We start from the raw sequence: 25,276 nt of genomic DNA on the forward strand, positions 1-25,276 counted from the left end.
AAATCATCACCACAAGATAAAATAAACACAAACCCGGTAAGCTTTGCAGCTCGTATGAGTAAAACATCAAATACAACTCGCATAAAAATATATACGAAAATCCACAAAACATCAATTATAAATGCACTCATGACTCATTAGACGGTCAATCTGGTTGTCTAATAATGTGAAAATATATGTGCTCATGAGAAATTGAGCAACCCCTCTGTTTACCCAAATGCATTTATAATACGGATACTCATGAGTGCTGGTACACCTCTGTTACCCCTCATGTAGTACGCCTCCGACATTGGACAACCACTTGCTACCCAATATCAAAAGTATGAGTACTCATAAGCTGATAACCTATTTGTTACCTCTTATACAGTAACCCGACATACAAACTAGAGCTCTAACTGTATCGTAACTTTCGCCCGGCCAAGGCTAGGTTCCGAAGACTGGTCCGAAGACATAAAACTCAATGTTAAAACCACGTACCATCAATCATCACATGATATTGTACAAATCGAATCAACATGCTCAATAAATAAATATCACCACCAAAATGAACTTATTTGCCGCGGAAATTACGACAGTATATAATATATCAAACCACATATATATATATACCTATTTTACCATTTATACACATACATAATCCACTATATCATAGTTCATTCTTTAAAATTTAGCATATTCCTGAATCTCCGCAAGGGCAGATTCGTCACTATGAGATTTTACTCACCTTATAATCATGAGCGTAATTTCCACAATTCCGAAGTGAATCCTTTACTTGATATATCGAGCACCTAGAGAAGATCATAAGTGAATTTAGAATCGTTACAGAACTTTAAAAGCCGAAACAGTAATAATATTTTATTGTTCAGCAATTTATGGTTTTTACGAAATTACTGAACACGAAATTACTATTCACGTATTACTGTACAAATACATATTAATTACGTATTCATGTACGAGTACATACTATTTACGTATTTGTGTAAAACTACATAGTATTTACGTATTTTTTGTACATCCATGTACTATTCAATTGTAAATACTGTCTCAGTAAATAATAATTACCGATTTATCCTTTCGAAATTACTTTTACAATTAATGTACGTAATTTTACATTTACCGTACATAAAATAAATTTATATTTACTGTACGTAAATTACTTTTTACAATCACCGTACGTAAAAATAAATTTTACAAAATTACTGTTTCAAAACACTATTCACGCGCCGCCGCACGTGGCGGCGCGTGGGACTCTAAAACCGGTGCGTAGCTCGCCACCGCCCCTCAGCCTCTCCTTTCCTTCCCCTCCTCCTCCTACGGCCTCAAGTCGCCTCCCTACCCTTCACACACTTCCTCACGCGCCGCCTAAGGCGGCGGTATCCTCTCCTCTCCTCCTCCTCCGACCTTCCACCAAGACACCACAAATCCATCAACAAAAGCACACCAACCAACAAATCAAACAAACCGTTACCTAATTCGTGCCTTGGATGCACCGGAGAGTCGCCAAAGGAGCACCTAGGACAGAGGCAGTTTCTGCCGATTCTTGGAGTTGCTAGTTGAGCTCCGATGCGGCGTGGGATGGCGTCTCGAGCTTGGGGTCGACTGCGGAAGGCCGTGCGGTGCTTTTGGGCGAGGCGGTGAGAGCCACGGCGGCCCAGGGACACAGATCGCGGGATGCAAAATTTCTGAGGGAGAGAGAGAGAAATCGGGGGGAGAGAGAGAAGAGGGAGGTGGGGTGTGAGGAGAGAGAAAGGGTTTCCGAAAATGGAAACTCTACTCCTAAAAATTTCCTTTTATACACACTTCTAAAATCGGAAACAAACTTCCGTTATTAATAAATTTCACGTCCGACGTCCGATTCGAATGCGTGACGTGTCTACGAACTCATATCGACGAGCTTTACAACTTTCATGAAGGAATTTTTTCACAAACGAGCGACGGAGTAAATGTCGTTTCTCACGTCGCGGAAACGTAACGTTTTTCTAAATAAAAATTCCGATAACGTTTCCGTTTTCAGTTTACAACGTCGCAAAATAACCAAATGTCGTTTAATAAATTTTACAAACTCTAAAAATTTCTAAAATTTCAAATTACTTGACTCCGAAAAATCGGGTCATTACAACTCAAGGCTCATTCACACTTGGGCTCGGATTTGGGACCTAAGTGGTCAGTGTTGGTGGACTTGTTTTCGATCCTGGTGTTATGTGTGGTATTCCATTCTAGGGTTTGCAGCATTGAGATTACTTGAGTTTCCTCAGTATTTTCACATGGTTCTTCGGTGGCCTAAAAGGGCGTTCCATGTTTATAGTCTATACTCTGATTCCTTGGTGTCAATTTATGAGTCTATACTCAGAGATTCAACATAGGAGTATTCAAAAATCTAGTTGCTTGGGTTTTTTTTATATTTTGCACATGTCAATCATTTCATGGTCCGAGAATGCGGAATGTATTCATGTTGTATCGTACTTTACTCGGTTGTAATATATGATTATCATCGATTCTAAAAAAAACACTTCTTGTAGCTAGTTATTATATGCATCACGGGCTCGTGGGTATAGGTGTATATATTGAGAAGGGTAAATTCCTCCTATAATACCTGTTGTATGACTATTTGGTCAATTTGATACCTGATGTATGAAACCGGACAATTTGATACATGAAGTTCTCAAATCTATGCCATTTTAGTACTTATGTCAATTTTAACTATATGTTCAGGGTTATTTCCGTCATCCTAGCTCTACTTCATTTTTTCATCTTAGTTCTAAATTGTCTTTAAATTATCACCAAAATTTTGAAAACTCCTTCACTTAACATATGTGATGATTTACGTATATAAGTTTTCGTTATGTAGATATCAATCTAAATTACTAAAAGAATATTTTTCTGAATAAAAAAACTAAAAAATTGCATACAAATTATTTATTTCCTTTGCAGAAAATAATTAGGATGCAATAAGTATATTAAGAAAAAATTATATTCGAATATGCAAAGTGGATTCTAAGTGGAGTAGATTAGTAGATATATCAATTTAATTATCTCCAAAGAGAAGCAATTATAGGAAAAAAAAATATGGATTTAATGAGTTTATGGCTAGAATGACGAATATAACCCTGAAAATATGAACAAAATTGATAGAGTTACTAAAATGTCTTACAATGAGAACTTTAGGTGTTAAATTATTTATTTTCATACATCAAGTACCTAATTATTCAAGTAGTCATACATCAGGTACCATAGGAGGAATTAACCTTATTGAGAAATAACCACACCTTGCTTGAGATAAAAAGAGATGAAAGAGCTTGGTATCATACTATCACATACAACGTTGTCAGCTACAAATCCAATCTCCACGTATGCCCTCAATTCCTAAGATCGACTAATATATAGCTAGTCACCCTAACAAGTTTAATTTCAAATTTTTCCAATGAAGATGAATAATTTGATATACGTACATTGCTGAAATCTTTAAGTATATATATTAACAAAATGGCTAGAAACGGCGGCTGCTATTAATGAAATTTTTACTTATATATGTCTTATGAGAATAAATAGGAGAAGAAATTCTTGGGGATCAGAGAAAATAATATTCAACGTAAAATTCTTTTGGAAACTCCTGATAGTGCAAATCAATTTTGCAAATAAAGGCATTCAATTTCTGAGTAATTATTCAGTGTACCTTGGAGATGAAATTTTCACATAGCTTTTTTCAATACAATAAAGTTACATTGTATCTATTTTTGAACATCACGTGGCACTGTCATGTGGTGTACCCAGTTAATCATATTACTTCATGTAATGACCCGATTTTTCGGAATTAAATTATTTGAATTCTTAGAAATTAATAAAGTTTGTAAAATTAATAAACCGCATTTTTTTTCTCTTTGCGACGTTGTCAAATAAAAAACGTTATGTTTCTGTGACGCGGGAGTCGAGATTTACTTCGTCGCTCATTTCCGAAAACTTTCTTCACGAAAGTTGTAGAGCACGTCGATACGATTTCGGGGACATGTCATGCGTTCTAACCAGACGTCGTACGTGAAAGTTATTAACGACGGAAGTTAGTTTCTAATTTTGGAAAAGGGTATAAAAAGGAATAAATTGGAATTACGATTTCCAATTTCGGAAACCCTCATTTCTCTCTCTCTCTCTCTCTCTCCTCTCTCTCTCCTCTCCCCCGCAGCTCCCCCTGACTCTCTCTCCCTCCCAAAAATCGCCTCCGGTGATCTCTAGACCCAGGCCGTTGTGGCCCTCACCGCCTGCTCCAGGAGCTTCGCGCGGTCCACCGCAGCAACCCTTGAGCTTGACACGCCTCACCTTGCCGCCGTGAAGCCGCGCGACACCCGAGCCCTCCTGATATCCTCTCCACCGTCCAAACTTTGTCGCCGGCGAGACTAGGGCACGGGGACAAGCTCGCCATCGCCGCTCCACACCCTGGTGCCACCAGCGAGGCGATTGAAGCTCGAATCGCATCGCCGCTGCTCAATTTCGACTCCACCGGCATCTCGAGCTTCTCCGGCGACACTCCGACGGTTTCAAGGTCCAATCAAGGTGAGGGTTAGCTTAATGTGATTATTGTGGTTGATTTGGATTGATTTGGGGGAATATCAGAGGAGGAGGAGAAATAGGGAGTACCGCCGCCTTAGGCGGCGTGTGAGGGAGGGTGAGGGGTGCTGGAGGAGTCCATAGGCCGTGGACAGGAAGAGGGGAAGACAATGAGGGGTTTTGGGCGGCCACTGTGGGGAGGCGCGTGAGCGCCACAGGCGGTCGCCAGAGGTGGCGCGTGAACCCCATGCGCTGCCACGTGCGGCGGCGCGTGAACAGTAAATTTTCAAACAATATTTTTTGTAAAAAGTGATTTTCTGTATAGTGAATGTAAAAAGTAATTTACGTACAGTACATATAAAATTGTTTTACATACGGTGAATGTAAAATTGTTTTACGTACTGTGAATGTAAAATTATTTTACGTACAATAATTGTAAAAATAATTTCTGAAAGGTAAATTAGTAATTTGTATTTACTGGTTAAGTATTATGTAAACAATACGTATATGAAAAATAATACGCAGACAGTACGTATATGAACAGTGATACATTAATGGTAATTTACGTGAACAGTAATTTCGTAAAAACCGAAAATTACTGAATAGTAAAACATTAATACTGTTTCAGCATTTGAGGTTTTATGTGATGTTTCTAATCACTTCTTCTTCAATCTAGGTGATCGATTAATCGAGTGAAGGAATTGTTTTTAGTATTGTGAGAAATACGCTCAGGAAACTAAGGTGAGTAAAATCTTACAGTGACGAATCTACCCTTAGCGGAGATTCATTCATTACACTTATTTTAAAAGATTGAACTATGATATGTATATGCTATAGTGGGTTATGTATGTGTATAATTGGTAAAATCGATACATATATGGGTTGCTATATTAGATACTATCATATTCCCGTTTTCAAATAAGTTCATTTATGGCATTGATATTTATTTATTTGAGCATGTTACTTGGTTTTGTACAACATGTAAGGATTGTTTTGTACGTGGTTTTAACTTGAGTTATGTTAATACGTTTTTTTTTGTCTTCGGACATGTTGCATGTTGGCATGTCGGAACCTAGCCTTGGCCGGACGACAGTTACGATACAGTTAGAGATCTATTATGTCTGTCGGTGTACTGGCATGTGAGGTAACAGATGGGTTACCGGCGGTGTACTGCATGAGGGGTAACAGATGAGTACCTGGGTCTCATGAGTACCCGTATTATAAATGTAATTGGGTAAACAGATGTGTTGACTGATTTCTCATGAGCACTTATATTTTCAGATATTATAGGATGACCAGATGGGCTGTCATTTGACTCATGAGTACATTTATAATTGGATGTTTCAATATTTACTCTCATATTACTATGCATGTTATTTTGTTGTTTACTCATACGAGCTGCAAAGTTTACCAGGTTTGTGTTTTGCAATCCCGGTGCACCTATACGATGGTGTAGGGGATAGTTCCGCATGTGTGGATTAGCATAATCGACGGACAACTCTGAAGACTTCGAAGTTGCCTTGTTTTATTTTGTGGTGAGGATCGAGAGGATTTTTACATTTCCATTTGATATAATGCTTGAATTATAAATTTAATTTGTAATAATCAATTCGACTGAGTTGTACTATGAACTCAGTAATGATCCGCTGTGACGATAAGATGATTTCGATTTATTGAGATTGTTTTAGAGTTTTTCATGGCTTCGATTTTTTAGTTTCATACTTGAAATTTCGGGGTCGTGACACTTCATGGTATGGTAAACATGCACGCGGTGAAAATGTTAATACATTATTTAAATATGAGTAACTAATCTAAAATAAATACAGAAAAAAATGAAACTATAACATTAAGGGGGTACGCAACGTAGACTATGTACCGAATATATATAATAATAACATTAAGGTGGTACACAACGTAGACTATGTACCAGATATATATAATAATTTCTCTCAATTTCTACGGTAGTGATACAAGCCCCATATGGAGCACAATAACTCGAGGGCTGAAAAAGGAAAAGACTTGGTTGCAACAATTGATGGAACACATATGGTTTGTGTGTGTGTGTGTGTGTGTGTGTGTGTGTGTGTGTGTGTGTGTGTGTGTGTGTGTGTGTGTGTGTGTGTGTGTGTGTGTGTGTGTGTGTGTGTGTGTGTGTGTGTGTGTGTGTGTGTGTGTGTGTGTGTGCTGGGGACCTAAAAGGCCCAGAAAACAAAAGCAAAGAAACTAAATATTGGAGCAGGCTCCAGATCTTCTAGCTCTAGTCATTCCAGCCAAGTCATCCAAAAAAGGTTGAGCAACATGGACATGAGGATCATCAAAGGTGAGAAGCCCCAAATTATGACATATACTATTTTTTTACAAAAGAATCAGTAATCATGTTGCATTCTCTAAAGACATGAGTGAGCTTCACATTCTGCATTCTATACATCATGGAAGAGCAGCTAGCAAGGAGAGATCTCAGAGGGTGCATATTCACATTATCTTTATGCATTAACTGAACAAGAATAGTTGAGTCTAATTCAATACCACAAGAGCATTGAACTTTTTAGCAATCAGCTTGAGACCAAAAGAAGAGGGCCATATTATGAATCTTCTAGCCTTATATGTTAAACACTAGGTCACCAAGCAAGACTTATGTTAATAGGATGACATACGGAAATTAATATTTCACATGATGTATTGATGTGCTCATAATATTTTATATTTCTATGCATAATATCCTTAAAATATATGTTTAGTTCTTGTTATTTTGGTTATTTTACATTGTTTTAGTATTTTTGTAAGTTTGTGTTAAGAGAGAAGAAAATAAACTAAAATGAGCTAGCCAAGATTGAAAGACAATTTAATCTCATATTTTAGAATCTGCCAGTGCAGAAGATCCAACTTTGCCGAGCCACTGAGAGAGTTCCAGATTGAGTTAGACTATAAGCCTTATACCATTGGAAATATACATAAATATATTTTATGTGAAATTTTACGGATCTCAATTTCGTTACTCTAAGAGAAAGTTATGATCATTTAAGTGAAAGAATGTCACATCATGAATTCTTCTCGGATTTGCTGACACATGGAGTTTTCAAGTTATGTGGCACAAGATCATCAAATTGTAATGCTCCACATAAGTTGATTCTGATGTGGACTCAATGATGAGCTTATTCCTACTTCTACAAGTAATAGTTCAAGATTTTGCCATTACATATCAATGAATGAGTCTGAATCCAAGTCTTATAATGAGACTTGAAGTCAAAGATGACCAGGAATATTGCCTATATAAGGGGGCACAAATTTCATATGAAAGAGAGGTCTCTGGATCACAATGTAAATGCCTAAGGGAGCAGAGACCATCCATCCAGCCATCCATCTTTCCCTTCCATTCTTCTATGTTTTTCCTATGTTTTCTTAGCTAGTACTTTTGTTAGGACCATAATGGATCCTTAGCATGACATTTTGATATTTTTAGTTGGATGATTACGTGATTATTAGATTGGTGTGAAGTCTTTATATTCTATGATAATTGTTACTTATTTTAAAGGCATAAATGCCGATTTGCACTCCAAACTTGGTCTTAATTGTCAATTTGCACCCCGAACTTGCATTTGAGTCAATTTACCTCATAAATTTGGTAAAAATTGCCGATTTACACCCCGAACTTGCATTTGAGTCAATTTACCTCCTAAACTTGGTAAAAATTGCTGATTTGCACCATATCCGTTAAATTTAATGTTTTCAATCCAATTTTAAGTCACGTATCATGCATTTAAGGGGTAGTATTGTCATTATATATTTATTCATATTGAATAATAAAATAAATTAATAAAATTACTTAAGAGGAACACTTGCTACAATGTTTGTTTTTGCGAAACATGTTATTGATTTATATATTTATTATTTTATGTGATATGGTATGTTAAAAGATATTAGAAAAAATATAAATAAATAAATACATTGAAAATTAAAAATAAATGTGTGTTCCGAGAGAATTACTATTCTAACATTGTGTCTGTCTTAGCCTTATTAGGTTTCCTGTTAGAGATAGATTCGCATCTCTGTAATAGATTAGGACTCTGAATCCTATGGGATTGTGGTTATGTAATGCCTATATATTGGCTCCATTATCAATCAATAAACGGTTACGTTCTGTTCTATTACGTCGTTATTATTCTCGTTTTGTTCATCCTCCAACAATGTGTACATATAAAAATATATTTATACACAACACACTATATTTGAATGGGTGTGTATATTGAATATATAATTCAAAGTAGGATTAAGTAGGTAGAAAAAAGATGTAAATAAATAATTTAATTAACAAAATAATCCTCATTTTAAAGAATATTTTTATTTGTTTTTAAGAAAAATATAAATAGAAAATGACAACATTACCCCTCATGTGCATGACATGTGACACAAATTGGATAGAAACAGTTAAATTTAACGGATGTGGTGCAAATCGGCAATTTTTACCAAGCTTAGGAGGTAAATTGACTCAAATACAAGTTCGGGGTGTAAATCGGAAATTTTTACCAAGTTTAGGAGGTAAATTGACTCAAATGCAAGTTCGGGGTGCAAATTGACAATCTCAGCCAAGTTTGAGGTGCAAATCGGCATTTATGCCTATTTTAAAATACTATTGACTCGCGACCTCTAAAGTTTTGGTTTAAGCTATATGATGCAAGAATAGGTAGATGTCTATGCTGAATCTTGAATGCTTCTTGTGATTAAAGACCACAAATTGGTAAAAAATAGGTGCCATGTTTTATTCAGTTTGTGTGAGTTCTTTTGTTCTCTTCGACCTTTATCGACCCTTAGAGTAGATGTCATACTTTTGAGAGTAACTTGAATACTATATTGTTTCATAATGTAGTATTCATAATTTGGAGAACTTATGCGTATAAGTACTCTGTCATAAGGCTTATATGATAGATTCTTTGATACTAGTTTAATAGTTAGTAATTAGAAGAATAGAACCCGAATAGGAGTGAAGTTAGAAGCCCTAGTGTTTGTTATCATTGTCCTAGATTACATTTCAAAACTCTTCTCAAAACTCCTAATTCTATCATCATGTTCCATAATTTTGATTTGCTTTTCACTATGCGTGTTTTTTATTTTTTATCAATTAGTTAGGATTAGAAGTTGATTATCAATCCCTAATTGGAATGACCTCGTACTTGTATCAGCTATTCTACGATTGATTCGTGCACTTGCAAAGTTATTAAAATTTGACAACATGTATATATTTATATGATTTTTACATATAGACATTAATATGTGCTAATCATTAGGTTAATTTATGAGCTAACGCCCATTTCTCTTAAGGGATCCTCTATGGAGCCAAGGAGGTACATATGCAAGGTATGACAGTGATAAAATAATATGGGGTTCACATTTTTTTTTAAAACCAATTGACAATAGATGTAGTGACCCAAACCCTTATCTCATAGGCTAGATCTCAATTCCTAATGTGAGATGATATTTTTAACACGCCCCGCACGTGTAGCGAATTTCAAGCCATACACGTGGACAACATTTTGGGTGACGTGGAGTTCATGTGGCCATCATTTTAACATGGTATCAGAGCATGTCCCTCTCTAGTCGCGCTTTCAATTTGTCATGGACTACAGTTTGGTGCCACTTTGTCATGTGCCCGAGTTGGGTTCTATTATCATGTCATCGGAGAGTTTCCGATTGGATTGTCACCAAGTATCGTTGGTTACTTGACCTTAGTTTATTTTGTCTCAGTGTGTTAATATGTCACGTGCAAACTTAAAAATTAGGTTGCACGTGAAGTGACATGTTGGAGAGGAGATATCCCACATATAAGAAGTAATAAATAAAATAGAGATTATAAGTGGGTGGATACTACTCAATTATACCGAAACCTTTTGTGATATTATAAAGTGGCTAATTATACTACTCAATTATAAGTATAATTGCTCAATGAGCCACGCTTGTCGATATTTAACGGACATGATGGACTACTTATATATGTGGTAGAAAACAGTCGTGCATGGGTAGCCGAAGATGCATATACGAGTACAATTGTAATCGTACGCCCATTTAAATTACTCATCACCATATCGATCGAACATTATGGTATCATTGGTACAGTATATATGTGAAAAGTAAACCATTTAAACTTTGTGTATATACTTAAGAAAGACTTGAGTTTGGATCAGATTTCCAAATGGGCACATTTTAGGATCTGTTATAGCTTTCCTGTTGGTTTGGATCTGCTCAATTAGGCTGATGATCGGTTTTTGAGAATGCGAATTGATACCACGTACGTACCAATAGTTTTCAATTAGCTAGTATGGGAGTTAAAAAAGATTAGTTATGCTCTGTACGTACATACATACTCTACGCCTCTACATAACTTCGTTGTGTAAACAGTACAGAGTAAAGCTAATTAACTAGCTAGCTAAGTAGTAAGTACGAGAAGCTATCAAGCATCTTAATCATGGAGATTATGGTTCTTCTAAGTTCCAAGAAGAAGAAATCGAAACCCTAGCTGGCCGGTACGGTCTGGACTCTGGAGTAACCATCTTCGATATCAATGATTGCAATTAACAAGATTTTAAACAGAAAGAATCAAAGTATTTGCTGTGATGATTAGAGTCGATTGAAGGGCAGTGCTTTGTCCAAGACATGCAGACGAAAACGAACACAGTCCAGGTAATCGCATGTTTCCATCGAAGGTCCGTCTTATGTTCCCAGCACACATGTCAGTTCCGATCAGAAAGCCCCGCCGTTTCGCAAGGGCCAACTGCACGTCACCGGTGAAGAGTGCTAGAACAGGACGACGTGTCGAGCATCCATTGGGGGGAAGAACACTAGTGCCAGGTGACGGATCGGACATGATTGATGGCGACGCTCTCGAACGGCGTTTGTAACTGTAGGAGGTGGAACGGAGTTACTTTGGTGGTGCGACATTGATCGACGACGTCTTGTCGGAGGCGTGCTGAATAAAGCAGAGGGCAAAGGACTTGTTTGGCTTGGCTGGTGATAATGGTGTTGAGCTTCTAGTACGTAAAGGATAGTGGCCTTATGGGTCTATTTTCACCCATGGTACTGTGCACCCCGGGACAGACTGATATTATCACTTGTGTGGTTGAAGACTTGAAGCTCTATAATGTTTGAAATGACTACCGGAAAGTCAACAAGAAAATGAGTAATTATTCTATGTACACATCACACCACGTGATACTGTCATGTGATATATCTAGCCAATTATATTACGTTATGGTATAATTAACATGCATGCGGTGAAAATAATAAAAAATTATTTACATATAAGTAATCAATCAGAAATAAATACAGTAAAAAAATAAACCAATAACATTAAGGGGGTACGTCACATGAGATATGTGGCGGATATATATAATAATTTCTCCAAGAAAATTATCATAAAAAAATATGTAATTTTCTTGAATGAATTAATATGGTCTTGAGAGATCAAGAGTTGTTAGATTAGTCATTATAATAAGTGTTAATTGACGACTTTTTTTTTTTAGAATATTCACCGATCACTGCAAAATACCGCTCCAACAATGAATATTTGTAATTTTATAATTGTTTTAAACTTTTGTTTTTACTTTTTTCCCTAGTGGTAAAAGGTTTATAGATTTACTATCTAAGAACATCTTTTATAGTCCATCACTACAAAATCTTCAGTTCAGTACAATAATTTCAAGTATACGTACAATGATACAAATCATGAAACCTTGAAAGTTTAAAATCAACTGAACCTGTTTTGAAAGGGAAGGTACTTGAAAATTGAATGGTTCTTGTTCATTGAATTGCAATTTGCAAGTAGAGAACTGTGCATAACAAAAAAATAAAGGAAAAAGGAGGGCACCCAAAATTCTTGCTGTTTTAAAAAGCTATTCTATCTTCTTCTGATGGTGCTTGGCTTTTATGGGTCCACTAAGGATCTTGGCTAATATGTGAAGTGAAAGAAAAATCTCTGCAAATGATACATGGATTCCCAAGTGTTAGGGGTAAATATTGATCTATGATCTATGAAGTCCAGTAATCCAGTACTGATTATTTTTGTAATTTATCCAGAATTCGAGTCGCATAAATCTAGTTATTGCACCCTTCGTTAAGTAATGAAAGGTATTTAAGAGAAATTTAGTTTTACATCATAGGTCAGAACTCTCCTACCAGTTGTGTTGTTTATAAAGTTGAGCTTATCAAATATTGAAGGATAAAGTGGTACATATCCAATCAGTGAAATAAGTCATCATGGAGTTCATTTCTAGCTGCTTCATTCAACAATGGAGCAATAACTGGTTCATGGTGCCTTGTCACTTCCCAACATCTCTTGCCTTAATATATGCTCAATTGCTCATGCATATTATCATGAATCAGGCTTGCTTTTCCCCCACTAGCAAAACAATGCTTTTAAGCCTTGCCCAACCCAGTTAAGGGGCTATTGATACAAGTCCCAAACTTGTAAAAAGACAATTATGGAAGGACAACATTAAAGAAGGGTGAGAGACTTAGAATATATACCAAATCTTCATACTTCTGTATACTAACTAAAGACAGTATTGCAGAAGTTACTATAATCACATTGCGTTGAAGTGAAAACCGCTTTACTGACCATGGAGGTAGGAAAATCACAACAGATTGCAATAATACATATAAATCATGTAGGGTTTGTATGATCAACTAACGTGGAATCGATCTAGAAACAGAACTGTCCTGCTAATTTGAAGAGTATATATACTTTGATCCGAGGTATGTATTATCTTTCTTCTAAAAAAAAGTATATATAAAGAAGAGGTACGTGCTATCTTTAGGAAAAGCTTCTTTCTTGGGACATCATCAGGGCCACCCTGCAGTGTACTTGAAACTTACAGTAGTGGTGGTGGGAGGTTAACAGAATTGGAAATCTTTTAGTGGATAAAGCACAGAACAGAAGAAACACCTTCAGAAACTATGAGCCACTGATCACTTACGAAGATCCAAATAAATTCGACATATTCCTCCCTTAAAGGAGAAAATTCCTTTGTATCCAAAACCAAGTTTTCAACCACAAATACTCCACAAAAGGGAGAAATGACACAAGGTAGTGAAATCTATCTTGATCATGACATTCATGTTGTTAAAGAGAAGGTAATGTTAACTGCATTACTCGATTTTTAGTAGTATATATAAAGTGAGGTCCCTCAACAGGGTTAGCAAACTGTAACTCAGGACATTATCTGCGAGCAATGACAATATTTAGAAAAATCGTTTACCATGTGAACATATGAAATTATCAACCACTGTATAATCCAGTCTAAAATTGGGATCATTAACTTGTTTTTCACTTTCACTACTTAAAACCAAAAGAAAGTATCCTTGGAGGAAAAAAAAAACCGTGTAATTTGATTCACAGGACACACAGCAACTCAAACAAATTATGTTTTAGAGCAATCAGGGCAGCTAAAATAACCTTTAGCTTGACATTTGATGCAAGCAATGGATCTCTCTTTCGATTCATCACCCCCTAGCGACTGATACAAGTCATCAATGAAAGTAAAACCAGCTACTTGACCTTCCTTAACTAATCCAGTTCCTTTACATGTTGAGCATGCTAGCTTCCTCACATTACCGCATCTCTTGCACATTCCCAATGAACTGAACATCAACCCAAAGGTCACATATTTAGCACCAATTATAGAATCACAATATGAAACTACTATTGTGAACTACCAAATGTAACAGAATCAGTAACATGTACAGTTTTCCAGTAGAGCTCAAAACAACTAAACAATACATTATACTGATTACTTTTACTGAACTTGCAGAATCAAATATTGGAATCTCATTGATCATCATATTTCATTATTATAAAGATGCGATATTTAGATTAATTTAAAGATGAAATCCTTGAATTATAATAAAGATGCAATCTTTGGATTTTAAAATTGAAATTGTCGAAGCTAATGAAACACATTAAGAAAATGAAGAATTTTGAGATGGGTATGGTGTATTACCTGCGTTGAGAGCCAGAGATGAAAGCATCAAACTTTGGAGCAGCAATGGTGGCGCATAGAAGCAGAGTTCCAACTCCAAAACCCGCCAGTTCGCTTGCAGTTATGTTGTCCATGTCTCTGTACTGCTATCCGCTCCCAGAATGCAGATAAGTATAAACACTATATCCTCTAATATGTTTAAATAAATGTTATGAGAAAGCAGTGCCAACAATGGCCTATTAGCTCAGCTGGTTAGAGCGTCGTGCTAATAACGCGAAGGTCACAGGTTCGAGACCTGTATGGGCCAAACTTTTTCATTTTTTTATTCTTCTAAAACTTTTCAGTTTCTGATGCTTTGGTATATTAGATCATTTAGAATTTGCCCAAGTGTTTGTTTGACAACGACATAATTTTCCTCTGCAGTTATTTGGTTTCTGTCTCTTTAAGGCAGTTCTAATGAAGAAGATAAACATCAAGAACATAAATGTGTTTGTATCGAAAAAAAGAAGAACATAAATGTGAGAATAAAAATCGGCTCACAGAGTCACAGAAAGGTCCAACTCTATGAATAATATTATACGTACATACTAGCTAGCACAAGTACAGCATACAGAGCCACTAGTAACTTATGCATAAGTTCATGGTGTTTATAGCTAGCTACAGTATGACTATAAAGGATCTTTAAATTTTAGTTCAAAATATGTAGCCTGAACCATAGATATACTTATCAGAATGAATATTCTCTCCCCAAGAAAAATTGTTTGCCCTGGTAGCTGTAGCTCCATTGCGTATGGGCATTGCGGCTCCAGAAGATTTTGCTGTTATTACTTGATTCTGCTGCAAGGCTAATATGTTCCGGCACTCACTATTGCTATAGCTCGTGTGATGTTCCATGCGGTTAGCTACAGCGTGACCATGATCATCATCTAGATTCCAGAGTTGTCCCCATAACCCTTGATCATCTTCTGATCCAATGTTGATGATGGCAGTGTTATCTGATGACCATATTGCAGATTCAACAGCACTAGTAGTACCATCTAATTGGTTCATCGACACTAGTGCAGGAAAGCTTTGAACCTCGTCTATATTCGGGCATGTGAAAACCACATTCATCTCTTGAGTTGCCTGTGCCAGCTGCTGCAGCTCATCAGTGATGGAATTATCATTTCGTAATGCATTGCTCCAGGCCAAGGCTTCACCATGTCTTTGTGGAGCAGTATTATTACTGGCTGATTTTATTTTCTTGTTTTCCTGATCATCCGCTATATGTTCCAGTTGTTGCTGCTTCTCTTTGAGGATATGAGCTTTTCGTTTTTGCTGCTTCTCGGTGCACTTGTCTTTCTTTTTGAAATGAGTTCTCCAGTAGTTCTTGATCTCATTATCTGTTCTCCCAGGCAAGTATCTAGCAATTGTAGACCACCTGCAAATATTTGGACATAAAAGAACTGAATACTTATTCTACTTTAGAGGAAAATAGTGTAGTATCAAAGTCAGGTTACTTACTTGTTACCCCACAAAGCATGCAATTCAATAATAATGCCTTCCTCCAGAGGTGTTAAATGACCTCTCTTCAGTCCAGGCCTAAGATAATTCACCCATCTAAGTCTGCAACTTTTCCCACTTCTGTTCAACCCTGATCAACAAATTCCAACTCATCATGATCGAATATATAACAAAACCCTCATAACAGCAAGAGCAAGTGCTTGTTAATTCTTCGGACTATCTGACTCAAGTGGTGAGGGTGAGTAGGCATTGTCAATATATATATATATAACCTGCAATGTAATAGGCAAAAAGGATTTTGCTCTTGTACGAGAATTAACTAGCCAACAAGTTAGTATAAGACTTGAATGCATGAAGTAATTATTACCCGTGCACCTAGCAACAGAACTCCATCTTCCTTCTCCATACAAATTGACATGCTCACTGAGCAGCTTATCCTCTTCAGGAGTCCAAGGACCTTTCCTCCAGCCGCCTCTTTCCGCAACACTGCCCCATGCCATCATCACACCAGCCATGTTCCTCAATTTTTCTTGCAAGTTCACAATTGGATGCTCTGTATATCTTTCTCTAGCTCTCTGTGTTAATCTATCTATTACTTGGATCGATATTGCATATCAATGCATGGCCTAATCCCTCTATATATATATATATTTAGATGTACATGTCAGAATCAGTGAGAGCAACAGCAAGCACTCCAATTGATTATCTCAGTGGTCAAGATTTTTGAACCAAATCTCTGTTTCAGTCTCTTCATGAATTGACCTTTCCATCAGCAAATTTGAGTCTAAGTGTTCCGACACGGTTTCTATCACCAGCTCAACAATTGTGATCCAGTTGTATTACTACAAGTGTATCTTCTAACTCCTACTCACAGTAGTATATTCCGTAAGATTAGACAAACCAAGATTTATACACATATATTCTTAGTTTAGCTGAAATAAGATAGCTGGTGGGGTTGTTGATGTCTCCTTGAAAGTGGCTGCTGTTGCAATCAGTTTGCCACATCTGTAATGTAACAGTACCATACTCTGGTACTGACCTTGTTTTTTTAAAAAGAGATAGAAGTTTCTGGGATGCCATTTCAGGTAATGGGGACTGTAAAGACGGGAAAGGAGGAACAATGGCTTTGATAATGAGTCACGTATCCTACACCTGTCCTCTAAATTTCTAAAATATATCTAAGTAGGCTTATTTGGAAAGATTTGAGCACTTCAATTGGTTTTGAGTCATTTGTTTAAGGCAAGTGTTGAATGCTTTTTTATAGGTATTGCTGGTAATAGAAACTTTGTATTAGTAATAACTAATAAGAGAGACTTCAAGATCTTGTAAAGTTTGAAGATTACACTATGACATGCTTGATTTGATTGTTCCAAAAGAAAATCTATAAAGTTTTGCTGATGTTCTCTAATCTCTTATTAATCATCAGAATCAGTTTGGAATTATGACAGACAGCTAGACATCAAGAGAACTTCTGCTCCACCAAACTTTTGAGTCATATTATTAATTACTTAACTTCTTACCATGAAACACGTACAACTCTTTGTTGGGGAAACTGGGGACTATTCCTGTGATCAATCTTCCATTTCTTTTTGCTAAATGTATATGACATATAGTACATATGTTCTAGAAGGATTTAACTAGGCAAGACCTGCATATTGTGACCCAGCAAACCACTAGTTAATTAGAACTTCAGTTTATTTATTCATCTCTCCTTTTGGTCTTCCTCCTTTTGATGATGGCTAACAACTCAGTAAATCAAAGTCTCAAAGAAGAAATGGTCCCCCTTTCCTAGTTTTGCATAATAATTCTGCACAGTATAATGTAGATGATTGGGAATTTGGGAACCTCTCAAATTTACAGAAATCTCATAATACCTAATAAATCACTCCACTACTATAAGATGACGAATTAACACGTAGTACTAGTGGATGCTAAAGAATAACAACAAGAGCAACACAAAAAAGAACAATGCTGATGTTAAGGACTGCAAAAAACTTGTTAGCCGTGGTTAGTCTATGAAGCTGATCATAGACTCATAGTTGAACCGGTCGATGGACAAGTTCATTAAGGAAATCATAGTATGAAATTGCAATGGCTTATTGGATTCTGGGGTTTTAACTTTTAAGTGATGCACGCGCAGTGCCAGGGTGAGATATGTCTGACACTGTGGCTTGGAAAGGGATTAAGGCTAGGGAGGAAGGAGATATGCAAGGTGTAGGGCTGGTGGGTTAGGTTTTGGCGATCGAGTTGGGTTCTGTAGGGGATCAGAGTTGAAAGCTAGGCATGCTAGAAGATGATCATTAGTGAGAAACAAGGTGCTGAGCTGTATGAATTAACGTGTTAGCAACTGCTTTATAGCAGTGTCATGGGTTCAATGTATTCTTATAGCAGTGCTTTATGTTTCATTGCTTCACCTACAATCTGCTAGTGCTGAAGTGTTTACATATTTTGGGAAGTTGTGATGCATCTGAATTTTTAGCTCAAACACTGGATTAGATAACTTACCAGTAAGTCAGGTTGAATTGTCAATTTCTCATTGCTAAACCATGAACTTTTAATTTGGTGACTTAGGTTGTGTTTGGTATAGCTGAGCTTATAGAAAAAACTGGCTTATGTTGATTTATTTTAAAAAATAAATAGCTGATAAGTAAAGTAGCTGATTGTTTGGTAAACTGACTTATATAAGTGACTGTTTGTAGCATAAGTCATACCAGAACGTTTAGTAAACTCAAACGGGCTTATGCTTTTAATTTGTCAAATGATCAATTTAGACTTGTAAGATAAATAAATTATTGTAAAATAGTGTTTCATATGATTAATATTGAATAGTTTTAAAATTTGTTAATTCAATATATTCTTAACATTACAAGTTGATTTTGATTATGTAACTACATAATAATCCGTTTGCGTATTTTGATTTTGCCACAAGAGTTTTGGGACTCATGCTATATATATGAAGAGATATTCAGAAATTTTACAAACTTACATTAATTATATTCCTATCCAAAATGAAGAACATAGGAATACATATATGATATTCACTTTTAGCTTTCAAATACATAAATGATATTGATTCAAGATTAGTATATATTTTCAATACATAAATGTGAATATGAATCTGGACATAAATCATTGGTCTCAAACTAAAATGCAATCACTTCTGCTATATACACTTGTAACACTAGAGGTTGCAAGTGTCATTTCTTTCCCAACACATAAAATATAAAATATTCATTGTCTTTGATTGCAACTTGCGAACTGAGCAGCCAATTCATATGTTCACTAAATATTAAAACAAAAACCACAAACATTTTAACAAAAAGAAGATCAGTGAAATATTAAGTTTCAAAACACAACCATCAGGCTGACCCGGGATCTGAGCATAACATCAGTGAACGTGCCCCCTTTGTCAATGCCAAGTCTATATATATTACTCATCGATGAAGCTTCATCTAACCAGCCTTTTGTTATAAGAAAATTCATGGACACATCCCAAACTGAATTTTAGTTGCGCCTTGAGCCTTTCCGAGTCATCAACTAGTCCACAAAACATATCAAACAGTACCCTTCATACGTTTAATAATTCTGATTGTGTCGTTCTGTTGGTCAACAAGAAAAGTTCATAAAATCACTGATGTCAGTAAAATTATAAGCAACAGTCATGTGCAGGCTGATCTTCTTGAGCACCAAATGAATCTCATTGACATCTGGATGCGAAATATCCCCTCCAACGAAAATTGTGCAACTTATTCCCAATCTCTGTCCAACTACATGCATTTTGCTTCTTGACTCCACGCTCTCTCATCAAACTCCTCACTTTAGCAACATCTTTCCACTTTCCGACAGCTGCATATATATTAGACAATATGACATAAGGCCCATAATTTAGAGGATCCAAATCTATCATATTCTTAGCAGCCAGTTCCCTTATTTCAATTTTTGAATGAACACTAGACCCTGAAAGAAGAGCACCCCATATCCCAAAGTCTGCTGCAAATGGCATATCTTAGATCAACTTGCAAGCTTTCTCCAACTGACCTACTCGACTCAATACATCAACCAAGCAAGCATAGTGCTCTGACATAGGGTTGATGCCATAGTTATTTACCATTGAATCAAACAAATCCATGCTCTCATTCACCTTCCTTGCACGAGCACAAGCAGATAAGACACTGAGAAATGTTATGTCATCGGGTTCAAAGTCAATCAGCCTCATCTGGTTGAAAAAAGCAACAGCTTTCCCATAAAGATCGTGCTATGCAAATGTAGCAACAATGGTGTTCCATGAGACATGGTCCGAACTCTCAATTTATTTAAAAGCCAACTCAGAATCAAGAATCAAACCACATCTACAGTACATGGTAATCAAAGCATTACACATGGAGACATTTGATTCGAGGCCGTTTTTTTATAATGAGCATATGAGCTTGTCTTCCATCTTTCAGTAACGCAAGAATAGAACAGGCCATAAGAACATAAACAAGGGACCAGTTATCCGGACACAAACCAATCTTCAACTTTTGTGAATGTAGCTTCAATGCTTCCTCTCCCCTGCCACTTTGTGCATAGCCTGCAAATAAAAAGAGCGAGACAAATGAGTAGGATTATAGTCAAACCAAGTATGCATAAAAGGTGCTAAGTAAATGCTTTCAAAATCATGAAAAATATCTTGATACATCAAACTATTGGAGATATAGTTGAACTACATTTTAAGTACTCGATCCAAATCTCAACAACAGTACAATAACTAGATACTGGTGTTTCTCGATCTATAAGTTGTTCACTTTGTTAAAGTAGAGTACTAGACATCACTACATCATGCTCATGAACACACACTACCGAATGATGGTTTTTCTAATGGACTAGCATACCTGTTATCATAGCATTCCAACAGGCATCATCCTTGAACCGAATGTCGTCAAATAAATCTCTAGCTTCTTCCACACTACCCTCCTTACAGTACCCAATTATCATAGAAGTCATTACAACCACATTTTTTTCTGGCATCTGTTTGTACAATTCCAATGCTTCATCAAACCTCCCATTCTCCAGATACCCACTAATCATCATAGTCCACGAAACCTGATTCCTCCGCAGCATGACATCAAACAACCCCTAGCCTTCTCTATCTCTCCTCTCTTCCCATATCCATCTATCATTGCAGTATAAGAAACAACATCCCTACAAGGCATCTTCTCAAAAAGCATACTAGCTTCCTCCACCCGATCACACTTTAAAAGCCCAGGTATCATAGCATTCCAAGAAGCAGTGTTCCTCTTGGGCATGGCTTTAAAATAGTCAAAAGCCTCATCAACCATCCCATTTTCGATGCACCCGGCTACCATTGAGTTATATGACACCACTTTCCTGAAAGGCATCATTTCAAACAACCGCTTTGATTCTCGAAAGCGGCCATTTTACCCTCTCGACTTTGGATCTTAGCACCCCAAAAGTCTGTCTGTACAAACGATCTAGGCCTGTATTCGGAGTTTCCCTGGGGTTGGTAAGGCGAAATGGGGCCACCCTAGCCCATTGAGTGCTCTACCTCGGGCCATCGACATCATACGCTCTACTGAAATAGATTTCGCGGAAAACCAGCTATATCCGATCTTGGTTGGCCTTTCACCCCTAGCCACAAGTCATCCCCTTTCCCATGCTTTTTCTGAGGTCAAAACCCAACTACACCGCTCTATAGTTCTTCACTAGTCGTACAAGAAGGTAAGAAGAACTTACTTTTCTAGAGGGAATTGAATCATTGTTTGTCAATCAATAATGCCTCAACTTGATAAATTCACGTATTTCACACAATTCTTCTGGTCATGCCTTTTCCTCTTTACTTTCTATATTCCCATATGCAATGATGGAGATGGATTCCTTGGGATTAGAGCGTTTCATGTGACCACGTCTCTTTGGGGCATTTGGTCGAACACTTGGTGAGCATCTTCAATTTGACTTGCTCGAAACAAAGAGCCAATCTTGAGGTTGCAAGCGTATACATCTTGAGTTGAGAAAAGCCTGACCAATTGGGTTATGTACAAAAATTCATACATGAGCATATAATCCAACACGAAATAAAATCAAATTTTCAAACCCTGAGTCAAAGCAAATGAATATACAAGAACAACATGCTAGCAAAGACACCATATCAATACATGATCAACTACCCGAAGTCTAGAATCAAAAACGCACATGTAGTTGTTTGGATGAAAACGCTGGAAATCGACGAGTGTTCCGGTCAAAGGCTGCGCAATTGCGTAACAAAAACAACAACAATCCAATGAGTGATCGGAGAAGAGAGAAAAGAGAGAAATCTGGAAAGGTGAGAGGGTGGTGTATACCAAGCATGATCTGATCGGGTCGGCCGGACCTTCAATTCCTGGTACGGATCTAATTCTGGTGGGATTTCGGATCCTCGATTCCAGCAAATGCGTCGTCAGAGCGATGGATCACAGAGGCAAGCGAGAGAGAAATACAGAGAGAGGCGCTTGGTTATGGCTTCGGAGTTTCATCACATATGGTGGAGGAAGAGAGAGAGAGTTTCGAGGTTAGGTACATAATGTAATTATATCACGTTGTTGAGGGTACCCAATGAGATTTTGAAAATTTCATTTAAGTTTCGCTACAATATTCCACGTGTAAGCTCAGCTTCAGCTTCTAAAATGAGGTGGGGAGCAGCTTCTGCTTATATGAAGAAAAAGGCACAGCTTTTGGAAGCTGGAAGGGAGAAGCCAAGTTACCAAACATGATGGGGAGCTTAGCTTATAATCACCAGAGGTCATAAGTCTTACCAAACACAACCTTACTTTTCATCAAAGTGATATTGATTATTGAAAATTTAGATAATTTTTGGTTCACAATTTGTAAATAAGGCTCCAATTATAATAACTAAAATACTTAACAGGACCAAAAGTAAAAATCTATCAATAATAGTACTAAAAAATGATCGAGTTTTGCTACACAAGAAATGATAGAAATTCTTTGTGATACAAGAGAACATGTCAAACAAATGACGTATGAGACAATGCTAAAGAACGTTGAACAACCACGATTGTAACGACCCTAAAATTTCGAGCCTAAAAACTCAAAATTTAAAGTCGTTAAACACCAAACAATCTCGATGAAATCGAAATCATTTAAAATGCCACAGCGGATCATCTCTGAGTTCAAAATACAACTCAGTCAAACCGATTATTACAATCCAAATTATAATTCAACATTATAACAAATGGAAATGTATAATCCTCACAACAACCTCACAAGATAGTCACACAAATTCCTCACACAAGCTGGAGATAAATAACTTCAAGTCCTCTGAGCGGTCCGTCAATTCCCGCTAATCCACACCTGCGGAGTTATCCACTACACCATTGAATTGGTGCACCGGGATTGTAAACACAAACCCGGTAAGCTTTACAGCTCGTATGAGTAAAATGAAAATATACAACTCGCATATCAATATATACGAAAATCCAGAAATCAAACAAATATAAACACACTCATGAGTCAATGGACGACCCATCTGGTCGTCCCAAAGAAATATGAAATAAAACGCTCATGAGAAATTAAGTAACCCTTCTGGTTACCCAAATGCATTTATATTACGGGTACCAAGAACGCTAGTACACATCTGTTACCCCTCTCGTAATACACCGCCGATATTGGATAGCCACCCGCTACCCAACATCCAAAACAATCTGAGTACCCATGAGCAGATAACCACCCGTTACCTCACATGCAGTACTACGGCAGACAGACTAGAGCTCTAACTGTATCGTAACTTTCGCCCGGCCAAAGGCTAGGTTCCGACTTGCCAAACACGTACAATAATCTCACATCATATTGTACCAAATCACGTCCGAAGACAAATCAACATTTTAACAATCTCAATGTTAAAATCACGTACAATAATCTCACATCATATTGTACCAAAAATCAAGTCCGAAGACAAATCAACATTTTAACAATCTCCATGTTAAAATCACGTACAATAATCTCACATCATATTGTACAAATCAAAATCACATGCTCGATATATAAATCTCGTCATCAAAATGACATAAAACACGATAAAATCATAACAGTATATTATATAGCAAACTATATATATATGTACATATTTACCATTTATACAATATATATATAATCCATTATATCATATACATGTCATATTTCATAAACACGTCCGAAGACAAAACATTTTAACAAACTCATGTTAAAACCATGTACAATAATCACACATCTTATTGTACAAAAATCAAATCACATGCTCAATATTTAATTCTCGTCATCGAAATGACCAATTCCAATGAATTCATAACAGTATATAATATAGCAAACTATATATATATGTACTTATTACCATTTATACAATATATATGTAATCCACTATATCGTATACATGTCGTAATTCAATATTAAAAACTCTTGTAAAATCCTGAATCTCCACAAGGGTAGATTCGTAAATATGTGAGATTTTACTCACCTTATCGACTCGAGCGTAATTCCACAATTTCCGAAGATAATTCATTTCCTCGATTTATCGATCACCTTGAAAAGATAAGAAAAGAATTTTAGAAACGTTTCGTAAACCTTAAAATGCTGAAACAGTAATAATCAGTTACTGTTCAGCAATTTTCGGTTTTATGAAATTACCGGTCATTTTCACTATTCACTGTTTCGTATTTACTATTTGTACATTACTGTACAAATACACATACAATACATATATCTGTACAAGTACATACTGTTTACGTATTTTTGTACGTATAAATACTATTTAAATGTACGTACTGTCTCAGTAAATAAAAATTATCGAATTACCTTTTCAAAATTACTTTTACCTTTACTAAAAGTAATTTACATTTACAATTACCGTACGTAAATAAAATTTACATTTACCCTACATAAATAAAATTTACATTTACATTTACCGTACGTAAATAAAATTTATATTTACATTTACCGTACGTAAATAAAATTTACATTTACATTTACCGTACGTAAATAAAATTTATATTTACATTTACCGTACGTAATAAATTACAAACTTACCCTTCTCGGAACCATCGTTCCCGCCGCCGCACGTGGCGGCGCGTGGGGTACACGCGCCACCCGCCGGCAGGCTGCGCGTGGGGCTCACGCGCCGACACCACCAACGGCGCGTATCACGCCACCGCCGCCCCTAATCTCCTTATTTCTTCCCCCTCTTCTTCCTCATGCCACCGGCCACATCCCTACCCCCTGCCTGACTACTCACGCGCCGCCTAAAG

At 36.7% G+C, this 25,276-nt stretch overlaps 2 protein-coding genes, 1 non-coding gene and 1 pseudogene across 3 annotated transcripts; 1 reads left to right on the forward strand and 3 right to left on the reverse strand.

The window, feature by feature from the left end:
• Positions 1–13,788: 13,788 nt before the first annotated feature.
• On the reverse strand, positions 13,789–14,658 carry LOC126800069 (uncharacterized). The gene is made up of 2 exons (XM_050527352.1): positions 14,526–14,658; positions 13,789–14,166 (listed from the first exon to the last, which is right to left on the reverse strand). Exons 1-2 carry the CDS (start codon positions 14,636–14,638, stop codon positions 13,947–13,949), a joined length of 333 nt encoding a protein of 110 aa, XP_050383309.1. The 5' UTR covers positions 14,639–14,658; the 3' UTR covers positions 13,789–13,946.
• A 79-nt stretch (positions 14,659–14,737) lies between these two features.
• Positions 14,738–14,811, forward strand: TRNAI-AAU (transfer RNA isoleucine (anticodon AAU)). The gene has a single exon. It is a non-coding gene; the product is annotated as a tRNA-Ile (tRNA).
• A 386-nt stretch (positions 14,812–15,197) lies between these two features.
• On the reverse strand, positions 15,198–16,522 carry LOC126797366 (transcription factor WER-like). Its single transcript, XM_050524006.1, has 3 exons — positions 16,375–16,522; positions 16,008–16,137; positions 15,198–15,924 (listed from the first exon to the last, which is right to left on the reverse strand). Exons 1-3 carry the CDS (start codon positions 16,520–16,522, stop codon positions 15,198–15,200), a joined length of 1,005 nt encoding a protein of 334 aa, XP_050379963.1.
• A 2,628-nt stretch (positions 16,523–19,150) lies between these two features.
• Positions 19,151–21,568, reverse strand: LOC126797367 (pentatricopeptide repeat-containing protein At4g02750-like; annotated as a pseudogene).
• Between the last annotated feature and the right edge of the window lie 3,708 nt (positions 21,569–25,276).

This window comes from Argentina anserina, chromosome 6 (assembly GCF_933775445.1).
Source record: "Argentina anserina chromosome 6, drPotAnse1.1, whole genome shotgun sequence".
Classification (NCBI taxonomy): Eukaryota; Viridiplantae; Streptophyta; class Magnoliopsida; order Rosales; family Rosaceae; genus Argentina; species Argentina anserina.